Here is a 19,134-nt window from a genome sequence, read left to right as displayed (position 1 = left end):
CTTGTTTACCTTGTGATTCAGGCCAGATTATATTGGTTTCTTCTCATAGATTTCCACCTCAGAGACATAGAAAGGGGTTTCATCTCTTTTTCAATTTGCTCTAAGGGTCAAATTTAGCCTCAGGGATTTTCATAAAACCAATGATGCTTTCCACCTATTTATATGGCTGTTGAAAAGTTATCAAAGAAGAATTTCAAGTTATATTCTAATATGGAGAGCAGTACCATGTGAAGAGAACATAATGATGAGGGCAGAGGGGTCAAGTCCCTGTGATGTCAGCAAATCCCACACGAGGAATCTTCTATAGACTTTGAGATTTGCTGCAGGAGACAGAGCTTTGGCTTTTGACCAGAGAGATGTGGGCATGTAGCCTTGGGCACATTGTTTCAGCTTTCTGGGCATCAGTTTATCCTTTTATAACATGGGAGGCCTAATGTGTAATTTAGAGGATTTTTGAGAGGGTGAAATAAAGTAATACATGCAAAGCATGAAATATAAAGCCTGTTCCATAGTTTGGTTTAAATCACTTTTAATCTTTCATATCTCTTCCTCCTTTACCTCATCATAAAACAGAAGCTTTTTGTATATTTTACTAGTGGATTGTAGAGGAGAGTATTTGTGTTCCTAACCTTGTTACACATGACCAAATAGTGTTAGGACATTCAGTTGTTCACTTAGATCAAGAAATATAGATACATATTCTGAGGAGAATAAATGTTAGAATTATCCGGATTATTCTGAGTGTTGAAGACACATGATGAATAAGACAGTTGCCTTCCTCAACACACGGGTTTCCACTCTTTGTTAAATTAAAGGAAGCCGTCAGCAGAGTGGTTCTCAAACTTTGCTTCACAGTAAAATCACCTGGGGAATTTTTAAAATCCCCTGGCCTGGGTCACACTTATACCAATTAAATTAGAAAGTCTGGTGGTTATAACCAGGCATCAGAAGTTATTAAAGATCCCCACACGATTCTAACGTGCACAGTCTGGAATCCATAGTGTGAGAAACAAACATTCCCCAGGCTGACTTCTGCCTCTGCTTCCTCACCTTCATTCTAGCTAAACACTAGTACCTCATTAATTCTAACCAGTGCCTGGGCATCCCAGGCATAATGGATCTTTAAATTAGCAACTAAAAAAAAAAAATTTAATAAAAAAAAAAAAAAAAAAAAAGCAGCAGCAATCTGCATTAACTCATTGATTTAGATAAATGGGCTTCCTTTATTCACAACACATCAGGCACTCCCAGCTTCCCCACCTGCACCCCAGTGCCTGCAAGAGCATTCTGTGAAAGTTCTGAAGTCTCCCTGAAACAGCCTCTTCATTCAGACTCTTGGCTGCTCAACTCCTTCCCAAACACAGGGCTAGGCCTCACAGTTTCTCAAAGATTTGCAGACTTCACAGATTAGCATCATGGACCACACATGAGAGGACTCATTCTCTCCAAAGTACCTCTTGTTTATTGAGGAGCCCTCTTTAATCCCAAAAGAGTCCCTGCCTTTATGTTGTCGAGAATTAAACTACTGGAGACTCAGTTTAAGAGACTGCCACTGTAACTATTCTCTCCATCGGAAGTGGATCCGGTTTGACTAATTTCCTTCTAGGTAACAAAAATTTCAGAGCTATTTTAAAAGAAGGCACTGCTACCTTCATGGGAAGCAAACAATAAATACATTGTCTCTTGTCCTGAGGAGCCCTTGGTATTTAACCAAGTGGCCAGCCCAGGCCTTCACTGGACACAAGTTTGCATATTTCAGCAAAAGAAGATATTATCTTAGCATGCTGTTATTTACTGGATGGCCAAGGAAAAGACAGATTTTATTGTAGCATAAACCAACCTGCAAAAGGATGGTAGTTTTGTATTGACTTTTCATCAGATTGTTGATGGATTCAAAGAGCCGTCTCATGGATTCTTCAAACTCCATCTGTTCTTTGCCTTCATAAAGCCTGAAATAAGATACATCTGGGTCATTTCTCAAGCTAACAGACAATACATTTAAAAGTGTGTACTAGGCACAAACTTCATTTGAAACTTAAAACAAAAAGGAGTAGGAGGTGGGGACTTCAAGGAGGAGAGGATTCTGCAGATGCTGCGTGCATCATTCTCTCAAGGTTAAAGCCTCACATCCACTATACCCAACAGAAACCCACCAACTAACAGGGCATACGCCTTCTGCTGTATTTTTTTAAACCCCAAGGAAACCCCAAAGGAAGGAAATTTGTCTGAGCTGAGGAGACATTAATAATTTCATCCTTCTGCAAGAATCAGAGGAAAAACATTGTGGTCATCAGATTTTCAAAGTATCTTGGAAACATCAAGGAGAAATATTTTCAAATGCAATGCCATTTCCACCACCCATTGTCTGCTTGTCGGATGAGTCCCAACAATCCATTTTATGTCAAGGGCCATTGCCTTCCCTGCCCTCATTTCAGGAGTGTACTTATTATCTTAAGCCTTTGTTTCTCTGATTATGAAGTACTTACACTGTTAAACATGTAAACCTAATTGAAATACATAACTTAGGAGGTGAGACTCCTCATTAATCCAACCAGGAAGGTTAGCTATTGTCAACGTTTTAATGGGTATCCTTCTAGGGACTTTCAATGCCTATGCTAATATACAAGTGTAAAATTGCATAGAACCAGTCCCTCATGTAAAACCAGTCTCCAGGTACCTGCCTCTTATCAACCCCTTCCCCAGTCTTAGGAGTGTTGTTCAGCTCAAGGCTTCTCCAAACAAGCATTTATCACCAACCGTGAAATATCCGCAGCCTAATCTGTGGTATCCAGTGTGAAATGTACAGAAGAGCGCTCCTGTCTCCAATTCAGATAAAGAGAGTCTCTCCTGTCACAGCCCTAAATGCTCAAAAAGCTCCTCAGTGCGCCCTGGCCTTGGCAAAGGTGGTTTCCTAGATAAAGCACTGACACACTTAACAGGTTTGTTTACCTCTCAACCAGAGCAGGCCAGCCAGTGACGGACCCCTCAGCGCTGTCTCTGCAAAATCCCCATCCTTCCCCTCAGCCTTATTCCCTCTTTCTACTTCATTTCTCTGGCTCTAAGTGTGTGCCCCTTCTGGTTATTTTCTTGAGTGTTAATCACTCTCTTTCTCTCCTTGGGCCTCTATGTCTTTATATCTAGTTCTCTCCCCACCCCACCCCCACCCCCTGACTTCATCACTCTCTTTCTGTCTCAGTCACTCTCTGTCTCTCTTTCTTTCATTCTTTTTCTAACTAACCCCTCTCTAAAGCCCTCCTGAAGTAAGAAGCATAAGTGAAGTCAGTGCTGAATGTTCCCGTTGGTTACGGGGACTCGCAATTGCTGCTGACCTTCTGGGTCCAGCTCAAGGTCACAGAGACAAGGAGTAATGAAGTAGCCAGGTGCCTAGGGCTCCTCATTCTCTTCCTCTCCCTAGCTCCATAGCTCCCTCTGCAAACTCGCCCCCACCCCAGCTTTTACACTGCTCACTGCTGAGCCTTCTTGTCCCGCCACGAGAGATAACTGCCACAGCGTATGTATTCTAGAGTCAAGCTGCTTTGGGTTCAAATCCCCACTGCCCAGCAGGCACTTTATTACAAACAGCGCAAACATTACAGAGCACCACTCTGCTCCAGGCACCTTCCTGAATCTGTGTGAAATCACTCACTCCTCACAACCACAGCATGAGGCAGGCACTAGTATCACACCCACTTTACAGATTAATGGAGCTTATGCAACATGACAGAGAACACCAGGCCAGTGAGTATCAGAGCCAGAATTCAAAACTGGCCATCGGCTCCTGAGCCCAGCCTCTCAGTCTCTTTGCACACTGCTTTGCTCTACATTTTACTGCCTCCTTAATTTCTAGAAGCCTTGGGCAAAGTGTAAACTGTAACAGTAGTGTCAGAGGATTGCGAGGACCGACCCACATGGGAAGCGCTCAGCGTGGATACCTGGCCCCAGCGGATGTTAGCGCCTGCCGTACTGTTGTCAACTGGAAGAGTAGCATGATTATCATTGCCCTCATTCCCACTTCACAGGTAAGGAAACAGAAAAACTCTCAAGAGGTTGAAACTTGCCCAGATGTCATCAAAGTAGAAAAGATGGGACCAGAGTACCCTGTCCTTGACCTGGCTGAAAAGACAGGATCTTAATCCAGCATGGTGCTGGTGGTCAGCCTCCCCATGAGATCACACCGTTTGTCTTTCTTTGTGCCCACAGTCACCAGCAATCCCTAACGGACAGTCCACCCACCACGCCTTTTGCCTTGAGGTCTGTTACTCTTTCCATGAGGCACAGATGCCTGAAAACGGTGAATGAACTGCATCACCATGGCTGCTACTGCTCTAGAGTATTGAGCCTGCCCACTGTGTCTCCCACCCACATTTAACACCCAGACCTGGCTGCCCAAGTATGTACAGACACATGGGTTCTTTCTGCAGGGTGTACCTGTGTGTGTGGTGAGGGGTTCTGCCCAGGTCCTCCTGGGAACCACCTGCTCCTCCAACAAGGCTGGACTCCAGCAACACTTTCCTGCTGATTGGTCTGTCCAACCCTGCCCTCCATAACTGAATGGCCCCCTGGCAGTGTTCCTTCTGGAATTTGTCATTTTTAAAAAAGAAACATAAAAACAGACTTTTTTGGAGTCATCTGAATGGCAGCACTCCAGAGGGAAGGGTCATGAGCTCCTGCTGAAGAGATCCCTGAGGCTGTCCTGGTTCCCTACGTCTCTGTGTCTCATTATTTAACTTTTTTTGGATTTTATGAGCTGCACAAATATCTTTATGATAAACTCTCCTTTTTGCCTAGACTAGGCCCGGCTGGTTTCATTGCAAACCCTTGATAGTCAGAACTTGGCAGAGTAGAGCCAGCTTCTTCCTGCAGCTCCCCTGAGTTTGATACCAAGAGCTGCTGGGAAGTCTGGTGAGCATTTAGTTCTCGCTCTTACTGTACAGATGAAGAGACTGAGGGCCAGAGTGGGCAAGTGACTTGGCTTCACCAGCTTGTAAATATTATGTGACTGAGCTGGAAGGAAAAAAGAATTTTAGTCTGTAAGACTAAACCAAGGCTCTCTGCTCGACGTTAAATTTTGTAGGAAACTAAATTTGATTTTCACGAGACTGTGCCAGTGATACAGCTTGAACTAGAACCAGGTATTCTTCTTCTGTGTTCTCATCATCTAACAGGGGAAGGCAGATAACACAAATCCCAGGAAGCCATGATTAGGGGCCTCCACCCCAGTGGGAATCCAATCTGCTCTCTGCTATCCATGTCACAAGTTAAGGGGCTTGACACCACACTGGAGTCCAGGGATGAAAATATATCCTGCACCTGCCTAAGTCTTATAAAGGATAAAAAACAATTCTAGGAGGAAAATGGGGAAAATTATTTATATATATATAATGTTATATAATATAATCTTTAAATTTATAATTTAAAATTATAAATTTATACAAATTTAAATATAAATCATAAACTAATTATATATTATGTGGTGTGTGTTTTAATATTCTCTTATATATATGGTACATAGTATTTAAAAGTGATCTATATTTTTAAAATATTTACTTTTTTATTTAGCTGAGGAATGGCTGGGAATGAGAAGAAGAGTCACAGGACATGACCACAGCTGGGAAGAAGAAAGGAAAGAAAAATCTATTTCATATAAAGGACTTTGCTATCAAGCCAGATCCCTCCATATACTTGCTGTGTGGCCTCAGTTAATTACTTTTCTGAAATTTTACTTTTCTTCCTGAAAAAATGTAGTTCTAATGCTCATTTGAATGGTTATTTTGAGGTGAAAAACACGAGATAATTCTTTTCAAGTGCTTATTATTGTAGTTGGCATTTAATCAGCATTAAGTAAACATTAGAAATTCTTGTTCTTGATTCCTAAGCACAGAAGTGATTATTTGGGCAAACTCTCTGATCTGAGCATAAGAGGAATATTTTGTAAGATACAGGGTCTCAATATGTTGCCCCAGCTGGCCTCAAACTCCCAGACTCAAGTAATCCTCCAGCCTCAGCCTCCTGAGTAGCTGGGACCACAGGCACATGCCACCAATGCCTAGCTATAAAAAGAAATATTTCAAGTAAGGAGTCAATAAGGAAAAATATTCATAAGGGTTTTAGATTATAAGGAAGAAGTAACGTGATGATAGCAGGGTGATTAAGCATTGCGGGACCCCCCTTGAAAGACTTGAAAAGAAAATAAAAATGCCTGAGCTGTCTGCAATTCTTCAAATGCGGCCTTGAAGTCAAGGGCACAGCAGATGTAGCTTCCAGACTCTTTTTTAGCGCTTGGTCTCTGTTATAGTTTCAGGATGTAAACATTTTTTCTGGCCTAGAATGCCTGGAAAGATACTTCAGAAACCAGCAGATTTTGGCAGGGAACAAATTATTGAAGGGCCCTAAGGCCCTGACCACAAGGAAAACTGGAACAACCTGCAAGGCACTGTTCTGGGGCATGCAAGTCGACCACAGCCAGCACTCCTGCTCCCAGGGCTTGGATAAATATAGCGATGCTCGGCTTGCATGTGATTCATTAAGGAGACACTGTGCACAGCTGAGCACTCACTAAATGCAAATGGAGCCCCATATGTTGTGTGCAATGCTCTGCACCACCTCTTCCACGCAGGTACATAAAGCCTCAGCCTAAAACCGAGATGCCAACCTCAGGCTAGCATCCCAGGGGAGCAGAATCTAACCAAAGCAACCTCAGGCTGCAGAAAGCAAGTGGGAAGATTCCCTTTAGAATCCAGGGGTGGATTCTAACACCCTGACCCTCTTTCATTTTCTGTACCTCAATCACTTCCACATTGAAGGCATCCATCCCTCTGATTCCTTCCCTGCCTCTTCTAGGCAATAGAGAAGTTTAGGCAGCACTGCCTGGGTTTGTAGCCCTGCTCTGTCACTTATTAGTTGGGTGACCTTGGCTAAGGTACCTAATCTCTCTGAGATTCAGGTTTCTCATTAGTAAAATGGTATTAGCCCCACAAGGTTGCTCGAAAATCAAACAACGCATGTAAAGCCATTAGCAGTGTCTAGTACATAGTCAACAATAGATGTTAGCTATTACTACATCATATCGTTTTTCTTTTGGATACACCCATTTTTGCTTCCTGAACTGTAAGAAGAAAGATATCAGCATCTTCATAAAGACAACTACCATTTACTGAGCACTTACTACATGCCAGGCACCGCATTGGAGATAAAAATGAGTAAAAGGGCCGGGCACGGTGGCTCCCATCTGTAATCCCAGCACTTTGGGAGGCCGAGATGGGTGGATCATGAGGTCAGGAGATGGAGACCATCCTGGCTAACATGGTGAAACCCCGACTCTAACTATATAAAAAATACAAAATAATTAGCCAGGCGTGGTGGCAGACGCCTGTAGTCCCAGCTACTCAGGAGGCTGAGGCAGGAGAATGGTGTGAACCCGGGAGGTGGAGCTTGCAGTGAGCTGAGATCACACCACTGCACTCCAGCCTGGGAGACACAGTGACACTCCATCTCGGAAAAAAAAAAAAAAAAAAATTAGTAAAACATTCTGGGAGATAACTGGCAGCTAAATAATTTATGACCCCAGGAACAAAAGCAAGTCAGTGGGTTGGGAGGCATCCGTTACCCAGGGGATGATGCTATGGGACTGTCGGAGGGAAGTTAGAAGCCTGGCTCTAACCTTTTTCTATTCAAGCCCTAAAACCAAGGTGACTTGGCTGGTGTTCCTTCCCCTGAGCCAATAATTTGCTCTATTCAGATAAGTGTACATTAGTGACTTTACAAAAAGAACCATTGAATCTTTCCTGGTTTCAAAAGAGTGATTACTCTGGGAAAATCACAATATACTTTAAGACAAGAGTGAAGGGGTCAAGTGTATTCTCTCTCTCTCCCCCTCCCACCCCACAACCTGGGACCAAGAATAATTCAAGCTAAACCAGCGGCTGAGTCTGTCTGAAGATCATCCTTGCACTTCCCAATCCTGCTCATAGAATGAGGCCCTTCAGTACACTAGGCAGGCACATTTAAGTCATGAAATAGGCAGGCAAAGAACTCGTGAAAGAGACAGTTCCCTTCCTAATTCACCCCTTCCCTGTATGGTCACTGTCACCATCCCTACCTCTTCCCCGCTATCAAGGTGTATGGACCTGAAATAAATAAGAAATTGCAGACTAAGACACAGAATCTGAGAGTTAGCTGTCTTATTCAGCAATGGTCAGAGGGCTGGGTGCAGGGGCTCACACCTGTAATCCCAACACTTTGGGAGGCCGAAATGGGAGAAGCACTTGAGCCCAGGAGTTCAAGACCAACCTGGGAAACATGGAGAATCCTTGTCTCTACAAAAAAATATAAAAATTAGCTGGGCATTGTGGTGTATGCCTGTGGTTCAAGCTATTTGGGAGGCTGAGGCTGTAGGATCACCTGAACCCGGGAAGTCAAGGTTGCAGTGAGCCATAACCAAGCTACTGCACTCCAGCCTAGGTGACACAATGAGACCCTGTCTCCAAAAACAAAAACAAAACACATACGCAATCGTCAGAGAAATTATCCTCTAAAGGGTAACGAAGTTGAAATGGAAATATTTCTTCTGTCAGAAGAGAAAGGCAAAGCCTCATGAGAAAGAGAACATGTAAGGAACAGTTAGGATGACTACAGTGTTGCCAGTGTCAACTGTCAAGCAGCCCTAGAGGCCACAGAGGTGACTGTGCAGGCTGTACTTCATTGCATACCCCCAGCAGCCAACAGGCGGGGCACAGATCAACTCCTGGTGCCAAGGACTTTTGTCAATGACAAAAGTATTTCTATTGAGCTGTTACTTTTCCAGAACCTGACATTTGGGGTGGGATCATTCCTTAGGGCAAATGCAAAGGAGTTTCACTAACATCTTCTTCCTGTAAATAACACCAGGAAAGAATGATTTGTGGACGAGAGAAAAGAAGACAAACTTAACATGTGGAGATTCTGTTTGAAAAATGTCTAGAATGAACACATAAAATTAATGCAATCACTGAAGAAAAATTGCCTCTGGTGGAAGTATAAACAGTCTAAATTAAAAAAAAATAGAAGTTAACAATACGGAAGAAATGAAAGAAAAACAATCCATCTGAAACATTCACTTTACTTTTAAAATATGGCAACCCTGTGTAATAAATTAATAGTAAGTAGGTAATAAGATGCAAGCAAAAGCCTTGAAAAGAACTTTAAGTTATGAACAGTGTGTGATGTGTGCCCATGCCATCCTTCATTCTATTCAGAGGAGCTGCACACTTTATGTAACTTGGCAAGAAAACTAACTTGCATAATTCTGTACTTAAGTAAATTTCTCCATTAGCATGAAAAATGGTATTTAGGGTTTTCCCCCAATATAATTAGAAATTGAATGTTTCCAAAACAATATTCCTAAGGATAGAAAGAAGCACACACATGCACACTCTCTATCTCTCTTTCTCTCTTTCTTCCCTGTTTCCAAGACATACAGAGAAATTTACAGATTGCATCATCTATTTGAAAAAGTAGCTAATATTCAGCACACTCCTTCCAGCTCTTTCTCTATGGCCCAGTTGGTATAAAAGTCTGGGTGCCAAGAAGAAGTTGGATTTTGACCACTTCTTTTATCATTTCTTCCCTCAGTGTTTTTGTTTGTTTGTTTGTTTGTTTACAATCTAGGAGGTTTCCATATAACCGAAAATATATAACAGAAAAAAATGGCTTGCCAAATGATTATGGAGACACACATGCAAACTTAATAAAATCTGGAAATCTGTACATTAAATGGATAATTTAGTTACCTCTTGGAAAAGGGGATTAGGTATAACATGCCCATTATATACACTTATTTTATATTCTGATTTTAAACACAAGTGAAATTTCCATTTAATTTTAAAAGAGAGATTTACTCTTTTTTTGGCGTATTTCTTGCCGTATAGCTCCTTCCTACAACAGTCCATTTCTCCAAAGCCTGTCCTGAAATTTCTCATTCTCGTGTGGGAATAAGGCTGGGGCTGGAGAATCTAACTGAAGGTCACATACAACTAGAGGCCATTTTCCCTCCACAATTACAGAATCAAGATGCTGATTTTTCACCTGCCTCCCAGTTTCTGGCATAAACTGCAGCTAGAGAGACAGTGGCCCAAGAAATGCCGAGTTATTATTACTCTAAACTATGGTCACGCCAAGAGCATTGAACTTCGTCCTTTGATTCCGTGGCTTCCTGAAAAGGAAAATTAACCCCAGGCTCCCTGCTCTTCCACTGAGAGCCCTGACATTTAGTGTGTGTAGTTCAGTTATTTTTTTTTAACATTTTCCTTACTAATGGCGCCAGTTTTAAAAATGCATATGCAATAAAACTCTTTGTTTTGCAATTTGGGAACATCCAAGGAGTGTGGAGATCAAACATATTGAGGTTTGAGTGCCTGGAGACCTCTTTGTGCAGTAGGATGACCGAAGGCCCACCAGGATGCCAGCAGAGGACAGGGAAACAGAAGGAATAATGGTATCGGTCACAGGACTGAATGAATTCTAAACCAGACTAGCATACAGACATTCAGACCTTTGGATCACTCCTCTCTGGGACCTTGCATCCTTATCTTTAGGTAAACTATTTACCATTGAGGTAATTCTCCAGGATTCTTATCTGGCTTCTATTGTCAGAGAGTTCTTTCTTACATTCAGCAATAACACATTACATACACATTCCATACTATACTGGCCCATAAGGCTTAGGTTCTTTTTTAAGCACCTGAGTTGAAAATGAACATTTCTATCTGTTCACAAAATACCCTCTAGTTTCCAAGCACAGCATGAAGGGCCCCACACGTGCCCAAGTCAAAGCCCTGGGCTAAGAAGGAACTATCTTGAATTGCTTGAAAGTTATTCAGTCATCAAGACCCATTAATTCCACCCCAAAAGCCATTTACCCCTCTCCATCTTCTTCAGCACCACGGAGGACCAAGCCTCCATCTCCTCTCACCTGTGGGCATCTCTGAACCAGTGCCCCTCCCCTCTGTCTTATTCTCTTTCAATCCAGTTTCTACATAATGGCCAGAGGGACCTTTCTAAAAACACAGATGTGATCATAGCATTTTCCTGTTGAAAATCCTTTAATCACTCCTGAGTGGAAAAAACACACGCTATTTTCCCTCTGCTCCCATGCTACAACCATGAACACAGAAGACATCTGTGACCAAATGTGTGAGAGTTTCTCCCCACCACCAAGCAAGCAATGAATTCTGCAGTGGACACAGCTGGGTGTCCTCTAATTCAGTCCAAACCCAACACTATCTACCTGAAAAGAGTCAGATCCCACAGGGTGAGGGCTCAGTCCCCAAGACTGCCCCCATTTCCAATGCCAATCATAAGCCCAGGTTGTTTTATCTGTGCCTCTGACCAACTAGCTATTAATTCGAGTTCCCACAACTCCCTCCTTGGGTTTGATTAACTTGCTAGAGCTGCTCACAGAACTCAGGGAAATACATTTACCGATTTGTTATAAAGAGTATTTATTACAAAAGATACAGGAATGGGGAGGAAGGTATGCGAAGCTTCCATGCCCTGCCCAGGAATGCCACCTTCCAGGAAGCTCCACATGTTCAGCTATCTGGAATTGCTGGGTTCTCTCAGAACCCAGTCCTTTTGTGATTTTATAGAGGTTTTATTATGTAAGCACTGGCTATTGGTGATCAAGTTAACTTCAACTCTCTCCCCTCCATGGAGGCTGTGGGTGGGGCTGAAAGTCCCAACCCTCTAATCCCGCCTTGCTCTTTCAGACGGCCACCCCTCACACTGAAACTACCTCAGGGTTTCCAGGCTTCAGTCAATTCATTAACATGCAAAAAGACAGCACTTTGTGGAGATTCTAAGGATTCTAGGAGATGTATGCCAGGAAAAAGGATCAAAGACCAAGTACATACTTCATAATATCACAGCTCCCCATTTCCCTAAGATCATTTCTAGAGGTCATGGCCTGACACTCAAAGCTCTTCAAGAGCCACCCCTTCCTACCCTTCTAGGCAATGTCCAGTCATTCTATCCCTTGGTCACTGAATTCCAGCCACCCTAGACTTTCCACAGTTCCTTTGGGTCAAATTCCCTCCTATCTCAGGGAGCGCCCCCGACTTTATTTTCACCTACTATACCCTCCTCCTCTTCACCTGCCAACTCCTACTCATCATTCAGGTCACAGCTTAGATGGTACTTCCTCAGAGAAGCATTCTTGACCTTGTGATGAAAGCTGATCTCTTCATAGCATGTTCCCAGGGCACCTCACACACATTTCCCCTTGATTTTACATGCACCCACATGATTATATGCTCATGTCTCTCTTCTCAACTACACTAAAAACTTTCATACCTTTGTCCAATTCCACTAGGCTGTCCAATTCATTGTTACATTTCTAGTACCTAGTATAGTGGCCTACTCAATATGTATTGGATAAACATGTGATTACTAATGCAAACCAAAGTTCTACCTCTAGACACGTATTTGAACTCATTTTGAAATAGAAACTTTCATTATCGACTCATGTGCTTAAAAAAAGAAACTAAGTTTTACAGCCCAGTATGCATGGGACAGGTACATGATGCATTGTTGCTGAATGTAAGGATGAATAAATCCTGAGTTAAAGGTGTGTTGGAAGCTATAGGCTTTAAGAGCAATTTGTTAAAAGTTGAGAAATACCCATATACTGAAAAGTTGTTCACCATCTTTAGATTCCAGGCTGAGAAACCCACAGATGCCTTCCAAAGTGGGAACACCATGGCAAAAGTCCAGGTAGAAAATCTGGGCATGCAATGCACACAGCAGACAAAGACTGGGGTGCAAACCAGTGCAGGGGATTTAATACACCCTGTGTAGACTTCTAAGGTTTAGGAGAGGTCACATTCTAACACTTACTACAATGGAGAGGCACTTGACTATTACATTAAAACATGTCAGAGGAGGAAAAGTTGATAAAAGAAGAAGGTCCCTGACCCAAACAGGTAAGCTTTAAAATCCAGTGCTGCATTTCAGTTACCAGACTCTGCTGACCCAGCTGTGTACACCTGGCCTGAAACCAGTAAAAAGAGCCATCATGTTAGCCCAGGAAGCAAGCCTCGAGGGGTGATATAAATAAAAACTCAAAAATCATGGACTCTCAATTCTAGAAGAAGGGCAGTGATATGGTTTGGTTCCACGTCCCTGCCCAAATCTCCTGTCAAATTGTAATTTCCAGTGTTGGGGGAGGGACCTGGCAAAAGATGATTGGATCATGGGGGCAGATTTCCTTCTTGCTGTTCTCATGAGAGTGAGTGAGTTCTCATAAGATCTGGTTTTTTAAAAGTGTGTAGTACTTCCCACTTGGTTCTCTGTCATTCTCCCTCTCTCTCCATCTCTCTCTCTCTCTCTGCCTCTCCCCTCTGCTCTGCCATGGTAAGGCATGCTTGCTTCCCCTTCACCTTCTGCCATGTTTATAAGTTTCCTGAGGCCTCCCAGCCATGCTTCCTATATAGCCTGTGGAACTGTTGAGTCCATTAAACTTACTCTTCTCTTCATAAATTACCCAGATTCAGGTAGTTCTTTGTAGCAATTGAGAACGGACTAATACCGGCAGCTTTTACTTGGCTCAAGTAAGTGTGCTTAGGGTCTCCATAAGTTATTCAACTAATGAAAATGTGTTTTTGTTATTGTGCAAACGACTGTGCTGAGCACCTACTATGCACCAGTCACTGTGCAATTAAGGAATTTACACAAAGAAATAAAAATTGACATCTATACATGTAAAACAGAAACTGTGATATGTACTTCAAACACAAAATACGTGGGCAATGAAAAGGTAAAATAGGGAGCTTTGACCTAGCCAGAAAATACAGGGATAGATTCCCTGAGAAAGTGATTCTTGAGAGGACACAGGAGAGATAAATAACAGAAAATTAGGCGAGAAGGAGAGGGAAGAGCAGTCCAGGTTGCAGGAACAGCAAGTGCACAGACCCCACAGCAGAAGGGAGCTGAATCAGAGGAGCTGAATGAAAGCCACCAATTCCACAGTGGAGAAAGACCTCTCCTTTCACCTAGGGAAGTCAGGTCAAAGGGGACCAGAGGGGCTACAGGGCCAGACCAGGAGACCCTTGCAGGACACATTAGGTTTTGTCTCCTACCTAAGAGGAAAAAAAGAAATAAGAGGATTTTAAGAAGGAGAGTACTGTGATCCAATTTGAACTGTGGAAAGATCGCTCTGGCTGCAGGGTAAAGTTTAAAGACTTCCATTTCTGACAGTATGGTGAACAAAATATCCTGGAAAACCTGTCAGTGAAAACAATTACCAAAGCTGGATTTTAAATATGAGTCACTGAACTGTCAAGAAATAAGGAATCCATAGAGGACAATCACAAAGCAAAGCAGGTCTCTGGTTATGTCAGAGCAACGCAGCCATCTTTTCTCTGAAGGCATCTGCCAAGACCTCATGTCCTTAAACTTCTATTTTGATGGCTGCCTGGGGAATAGAAGAAATGAGATCAATCCTAGGACCTGCATATTGGAGACCCTCATATAAAGCTGGTTTCCCAGTTTGTTGCATCTTCTTCAAAATGGAGGAAAAGAAATAAACCTATTGCACAAAAGGAAACAGGAAGGAAATGCCCGGGTCTTTGATGCTGTGTGTAGAAGGAAAACACATCTCCACTGAGAATTCTTAACCACAAGCCAGTCCTAACCTGTGGTTTTTTGTTTGTTTGTTTGTTTTCTGTTTTTTGGGTTTTTTTTTTTCCCAAATTCATGTTCCTTGCTTGTATCCACAAAAAGAAATTTTAACTAATGAGGTCTCTGTTTGGTATTGCCCCCAGGTGAATGAAAGAAGGAAACTCTGATTTTCTTTGGAGGAAAATAAAAAACTTTAATTAAAATATATATACCAATTGATGAAATTCCAAGGACAATTAGCTTCAGGAAATAATAAGAACAACAAAATGCATAAAGAAGCAGGGTCATCCAAAACAGAGAGGCAGAATGAGACCCCACAAAGACTCCCACTACTGGAATTATGCAACAAAGTATACAAACCCAGTATACTCACTATGCTTCAAAACATTAAAAAGATGCTTGAAAATATGATCAAGAAACAAAATATTATAAAAACAAACAATTAGATTTGAAAAAGAACAAAATGGAGTTTTTGAAAATAATATTGTAATTGAAAGAAAAAACTCAGACAGTCAAAGAGCATATTAGACAAAGCTAAAGAGAGAACTTGGTAAGCTGGAAAATGGGTTTAAAGAAATTAGGCAGAATGAACCCAGAAAACAAAAAAGATAAAAAATATGAAAGAGAATTTATGAGAACTAGAGAATATAATGAGGTCTAACATATGCCGATTGATATTTCAGAGAGATGATAAAATATACGGAGAAATGTGAATATTTAAAAAGGCAAGAATAATAATCTTTTTGGAATTATTGGTATTAAATATTTAAAACTTCAAATCCAGGAAAACTAACTTCTAGCAACATAAACAAAATCATTCCTAAGTACATCATGGTGAAACTGCAGAACATCAAAGAGAAAGAGATGATCTTACAAACCACCAGAGAGGGCCGGGCGCGGTGGCTCAAGCCTGTAATCCCAGCACTTTGGGAGGCCGAGACGGGCGGATCATGAGGTCAGGAGATCGAGACCATCCTGGCTAATACGGTGAAACCCCGTCTCTACTAAAAAATACAAAAAACTAGCCGGGCGACGAGGCGGGTGCCTGTAGTCCCAGCTACTCGGGAGGCTGAGACAGGAGAATGGCGTGAACCCGGGAGGTGGAGCTTGCAGTGAGCTGAGAGCCCGCCACTGCACTCCAGCCTGGGCGGCAGAGCAAGACTCCGTCTCAAAAAAAAAAAAAAAAAAATGCAACTTTAGGCTTTACTAAGTTAAATATGTATGATAAAATATGCAAGTAGCCACTAATAGAATTAAATACAGAATGTAACTTTCAAACTAATGAAGGGGAAAAAAGGGAATGAGGAAATTGAAAATAATCCCAAAAAAAGAAAACGAGAAAAAGGACAGAAACATTTGTTTATGTTGCTAGAAGTTAGTTTTCCTGGATTTGAAGTTTTGAATATTTAATACCAATAATTCTCTTATCGGTGGTGTGGAGGATGCACAGCTAAAATGGTAGAAATAAATTCAAAATATCAGTCATCACAATTAAACCTATTATCTCTCCATAATGGACATACTATTGACTTCCTTAAACTGATGGAAAGCATCTACAATAAATATCCAAAGCACAATATGTATTACCATTTCTATTCAACACTGATCTAGACTCCTAGCCAGTACAATAAGATAAGGAGAGAAAGAATTAAGATTAGAAAGGGAGTTACAAAATGTTCATATTTATAGATAATATAATTGTCTATTTAGGAAATCCAAAAACCTTTATAGAAAATAGACTGTAGGAAGGCAACAATGGATATAGTAAGACCACTGGAGAAAGCGAATACAGTAGTCCACATGTGAGAGGGTAAGAACATGGAATAGGAGGTTAGCAGTAAAGATGGAAAGATATAGGTAAATTCAGATACATTTCAGGGAGAAAAGTTTGAGACTTGATTGTGGATCACATGTGGAGTAACAGAATGAGGTGTCAAGAACAAGTCCCTCTTTTCTGTCTCATGCTACATGCTGGTTTGTGGGTCAGTGAGATAGAGCACATCATGAGTTTGATTCTGGATGTGTTGAGTTGCCTTTGATATACTATAAAAGAATATATCAGGTGATTGGATATATGGATCTGGAACTTGGTGAAGAGGTGAGGCTGGATTTCTGTGTTATCTGCGTAGAAGTGATAACTGAAGCAATGGGCGTGGATGCATTCAGCTAGGGAGTGGGAAGCGAGTAAAAGGAGGAACCAAAAGCATTCAGGACCTCCAGAGAGAAAATAATGGTGTGAGGAATACAAAAAGAGTTCTGTGTTAGCGAGCCAAGGGAAGAAAGTGATTCCAGGAAGAGACAGAGGTCAGGAGAATAAAATGCTGTGGCTCATGCTATTTAGGGTGTTCTTTTTTTTTTTTTTTTTGAGACGGAGTCTCACTCTGTCGCCCAGGCTGGAGTGCAGTGACAGGATCTCAGCTCACTGCAAGCTCCGCCTCCCGGGTTCACGCCATTCTCCTGCCTCAGCCTCCAAAGTGGCTGGGATTACAGGCGCCTGCCACCTCGCCCGGCTAGTTTTTTTGTATTTTTTTAGTAGAGACGGGGTTTCACCGTGTTCGCCAGGATGGTCTCGATCTCCTGACCTCGTGATCTGCCCGTCTCAGCCTCCCAACGTGCTGGGATTACAGGCTTGAGCCACCGCGCCCGGCCTATTTAGGGTATTCTTAATTGTTAGCGTGAAGTGTTATCACCTGTGGCTCATTCACAAAATATGGTTATTGTTTTTGTTTTGTTTTGTTTTGAGATGGGGTATCTCTCTGTCACTCAGGCTGGAGTGCAGTGGTGCGATCTCGGCTCACTGCAACCTCTGCCTCCTGGGTTCAAGTGATTCTCCTGCCTCAGCCTCCCAAGTAGCTGGGACTATAGGCTGTGCCACTATGCCAGACTAATTTTTGTATTTTTAGTAGAGATGGGGTTTCACCATGTTGCCCAGGCTAGTCTCAAACTCCTGAACTCAGCAGATCCTCCCACCTCAGCCTCCCAAAGTGCTGAGATTACAGGCATGAGTCACCACACCAGGCCCAAAATATAGGCAAGCTTTTCATTTTATCACTCCTATGGCACTCAAGACATACAAGTTTGCCCTTTCCCAAAGAATGTCCATCTGATAGGAACTCAGGAAAAAAATAATTAATACCCTTTAGCCCAGCAAATCATACTTTGGAAGAACCTTCTTCTGAGGAAAAGTACACTTGTGCACAAGAATGTACCTGGGCACAATGACTGCTAATAATCACATCAAATGGCTTTGATAGCATCTGTTACTTTGAGGAATAAGGGTCTGTATTAGTCCGTTTTCGTGCTGCTGATAAAGACATAGCCAAGACTGGGCAATTTACAAAAGAAAGAGGTTTAATGGACTTACGTTTCATGTGGCTGGGGAAGCCTCACAATCATGGAGAAAGGCAAGGAGGAGCAAGTCACGTTTTACATGGATGGCAGCAGGCAAAGACAGAGCTTGTACAGGAAAACTACAGTTTTTAAAATCATCAGATCTCATGAGACTCATTCACTATCATGAGGACAGCACAGAAAAGATCCACCCCCATAATTCAATCACCTCCCATTGGGCTCCTCCCAGGACACAGGGGAATTGTGGGAATTACAATTCAAGATGAGATTTGGGTGTGGACACAGCCAAACCATATCAGGGTCTTTAGCACATTAACACAGCATTGAGAAGTGGCAAGGCTGGGTGTGGTGGCTGACACCTGTACTCTCAGCACCTTGGGAGGCTGAGGTGGGAGGATCACTTGAGGCCAGAAGTTCAAGACCAGCCTCAGCAACATAGTGAGACTGCATCTCCACAAAAAAAATTTAAAAATTAGCTGGACATTAGTCCTAGCTACCTGGGAAGCCAAAACAGGAGGATCACTTGAGCCCAGGAGTTCAAGGTTGCAGTGAGCTGTGATCATGCCACTGTACTTCAGCCCGTGCAACAGAGCAAGACCTTATCTCTAAAAAAAGAGACAGAGAGAGAGAGTGGTAGCTATAATCATATACTTAAAATTAAAAAAGAAAAAAACTTGTTCAAAACTGTAACAAAAAATTCATGGTGGCTGAAACATAAATGGCTCTTAAAAATAGTAAGTGTGGTGACTGTAGAACAAAAATGCTTAACAGATGAGCGATTGCTAGAACTCTAGGGATTACTCACTGATTTGAGGAAACACAGGATGTCCATCCTCCATCTAGCCTGATTAAAGAATGGAATTTATATCCTGTGTATCTTCCATCCTCCATCTGATTAAAGAATGCTCACTGATTTGAGGAAACACAGGATGTCCATCCTCCATCTAGCCTGATTAAAGAATGGACAGTTTATGTCCTGTGTATCTTACGTGAAGTAACTAAAGAGACATGTAGGGGTCGCAACACACATGTGGTCCATGACACAAACCCTTCTTATCACCCAAGTATTATACGTGCTACCTGACATGAAAGCATTTTTAGTTAAATGCCCTCTGAGGACTTTGCAGTGTG

General features: G+C 42.2%; 1 protein-coding gene across 1 annotated transcript in view; it reads right to left on the bottom strand.

Annotated features, from left to right (window-relative positions):
- DOCK2 (dedicator of cytokinesis 2) overlaps positions 1 to 19,134 on the bottom strand; it is a 443,859-nt gene that overhangs the window by 329,450 nt on the left and 95,275 nt on the right. The window contains exon 23 of the mRNA XM_017849424.1: positions 1,841 to 1,949. Within this exon, the coding sequence (XP_017704913.1) occupies positions 1,841 to 1,949 (109 nt within the window). The remainder of the gene's footprint in view (positions 1 to 1,840; positions 1,950 to 19,134) is intronic.

The sequence above is a fragment of the Rhinopithecus bieti genome, unplaced genomic scaffold (assembly GCF_001698545.2).
Source record: "Rhinopithecus bieti isolate Rb0 unplaced genomic scaffold, ASM169854v2 scaffold_30732, whole genome shotgun sequence".
In the NCBI taxonomy this organism is placed as follows: domain Eukaryota; kingdom Metazoa; phylum Chordata; class Mammalia; order Primates; family Cercopithecidae; genus Rhinopithecus; species Rhinopithecus bieti.
This window is presented reverse-complemented; position numbering and strand designations above follow the sequence as displayed.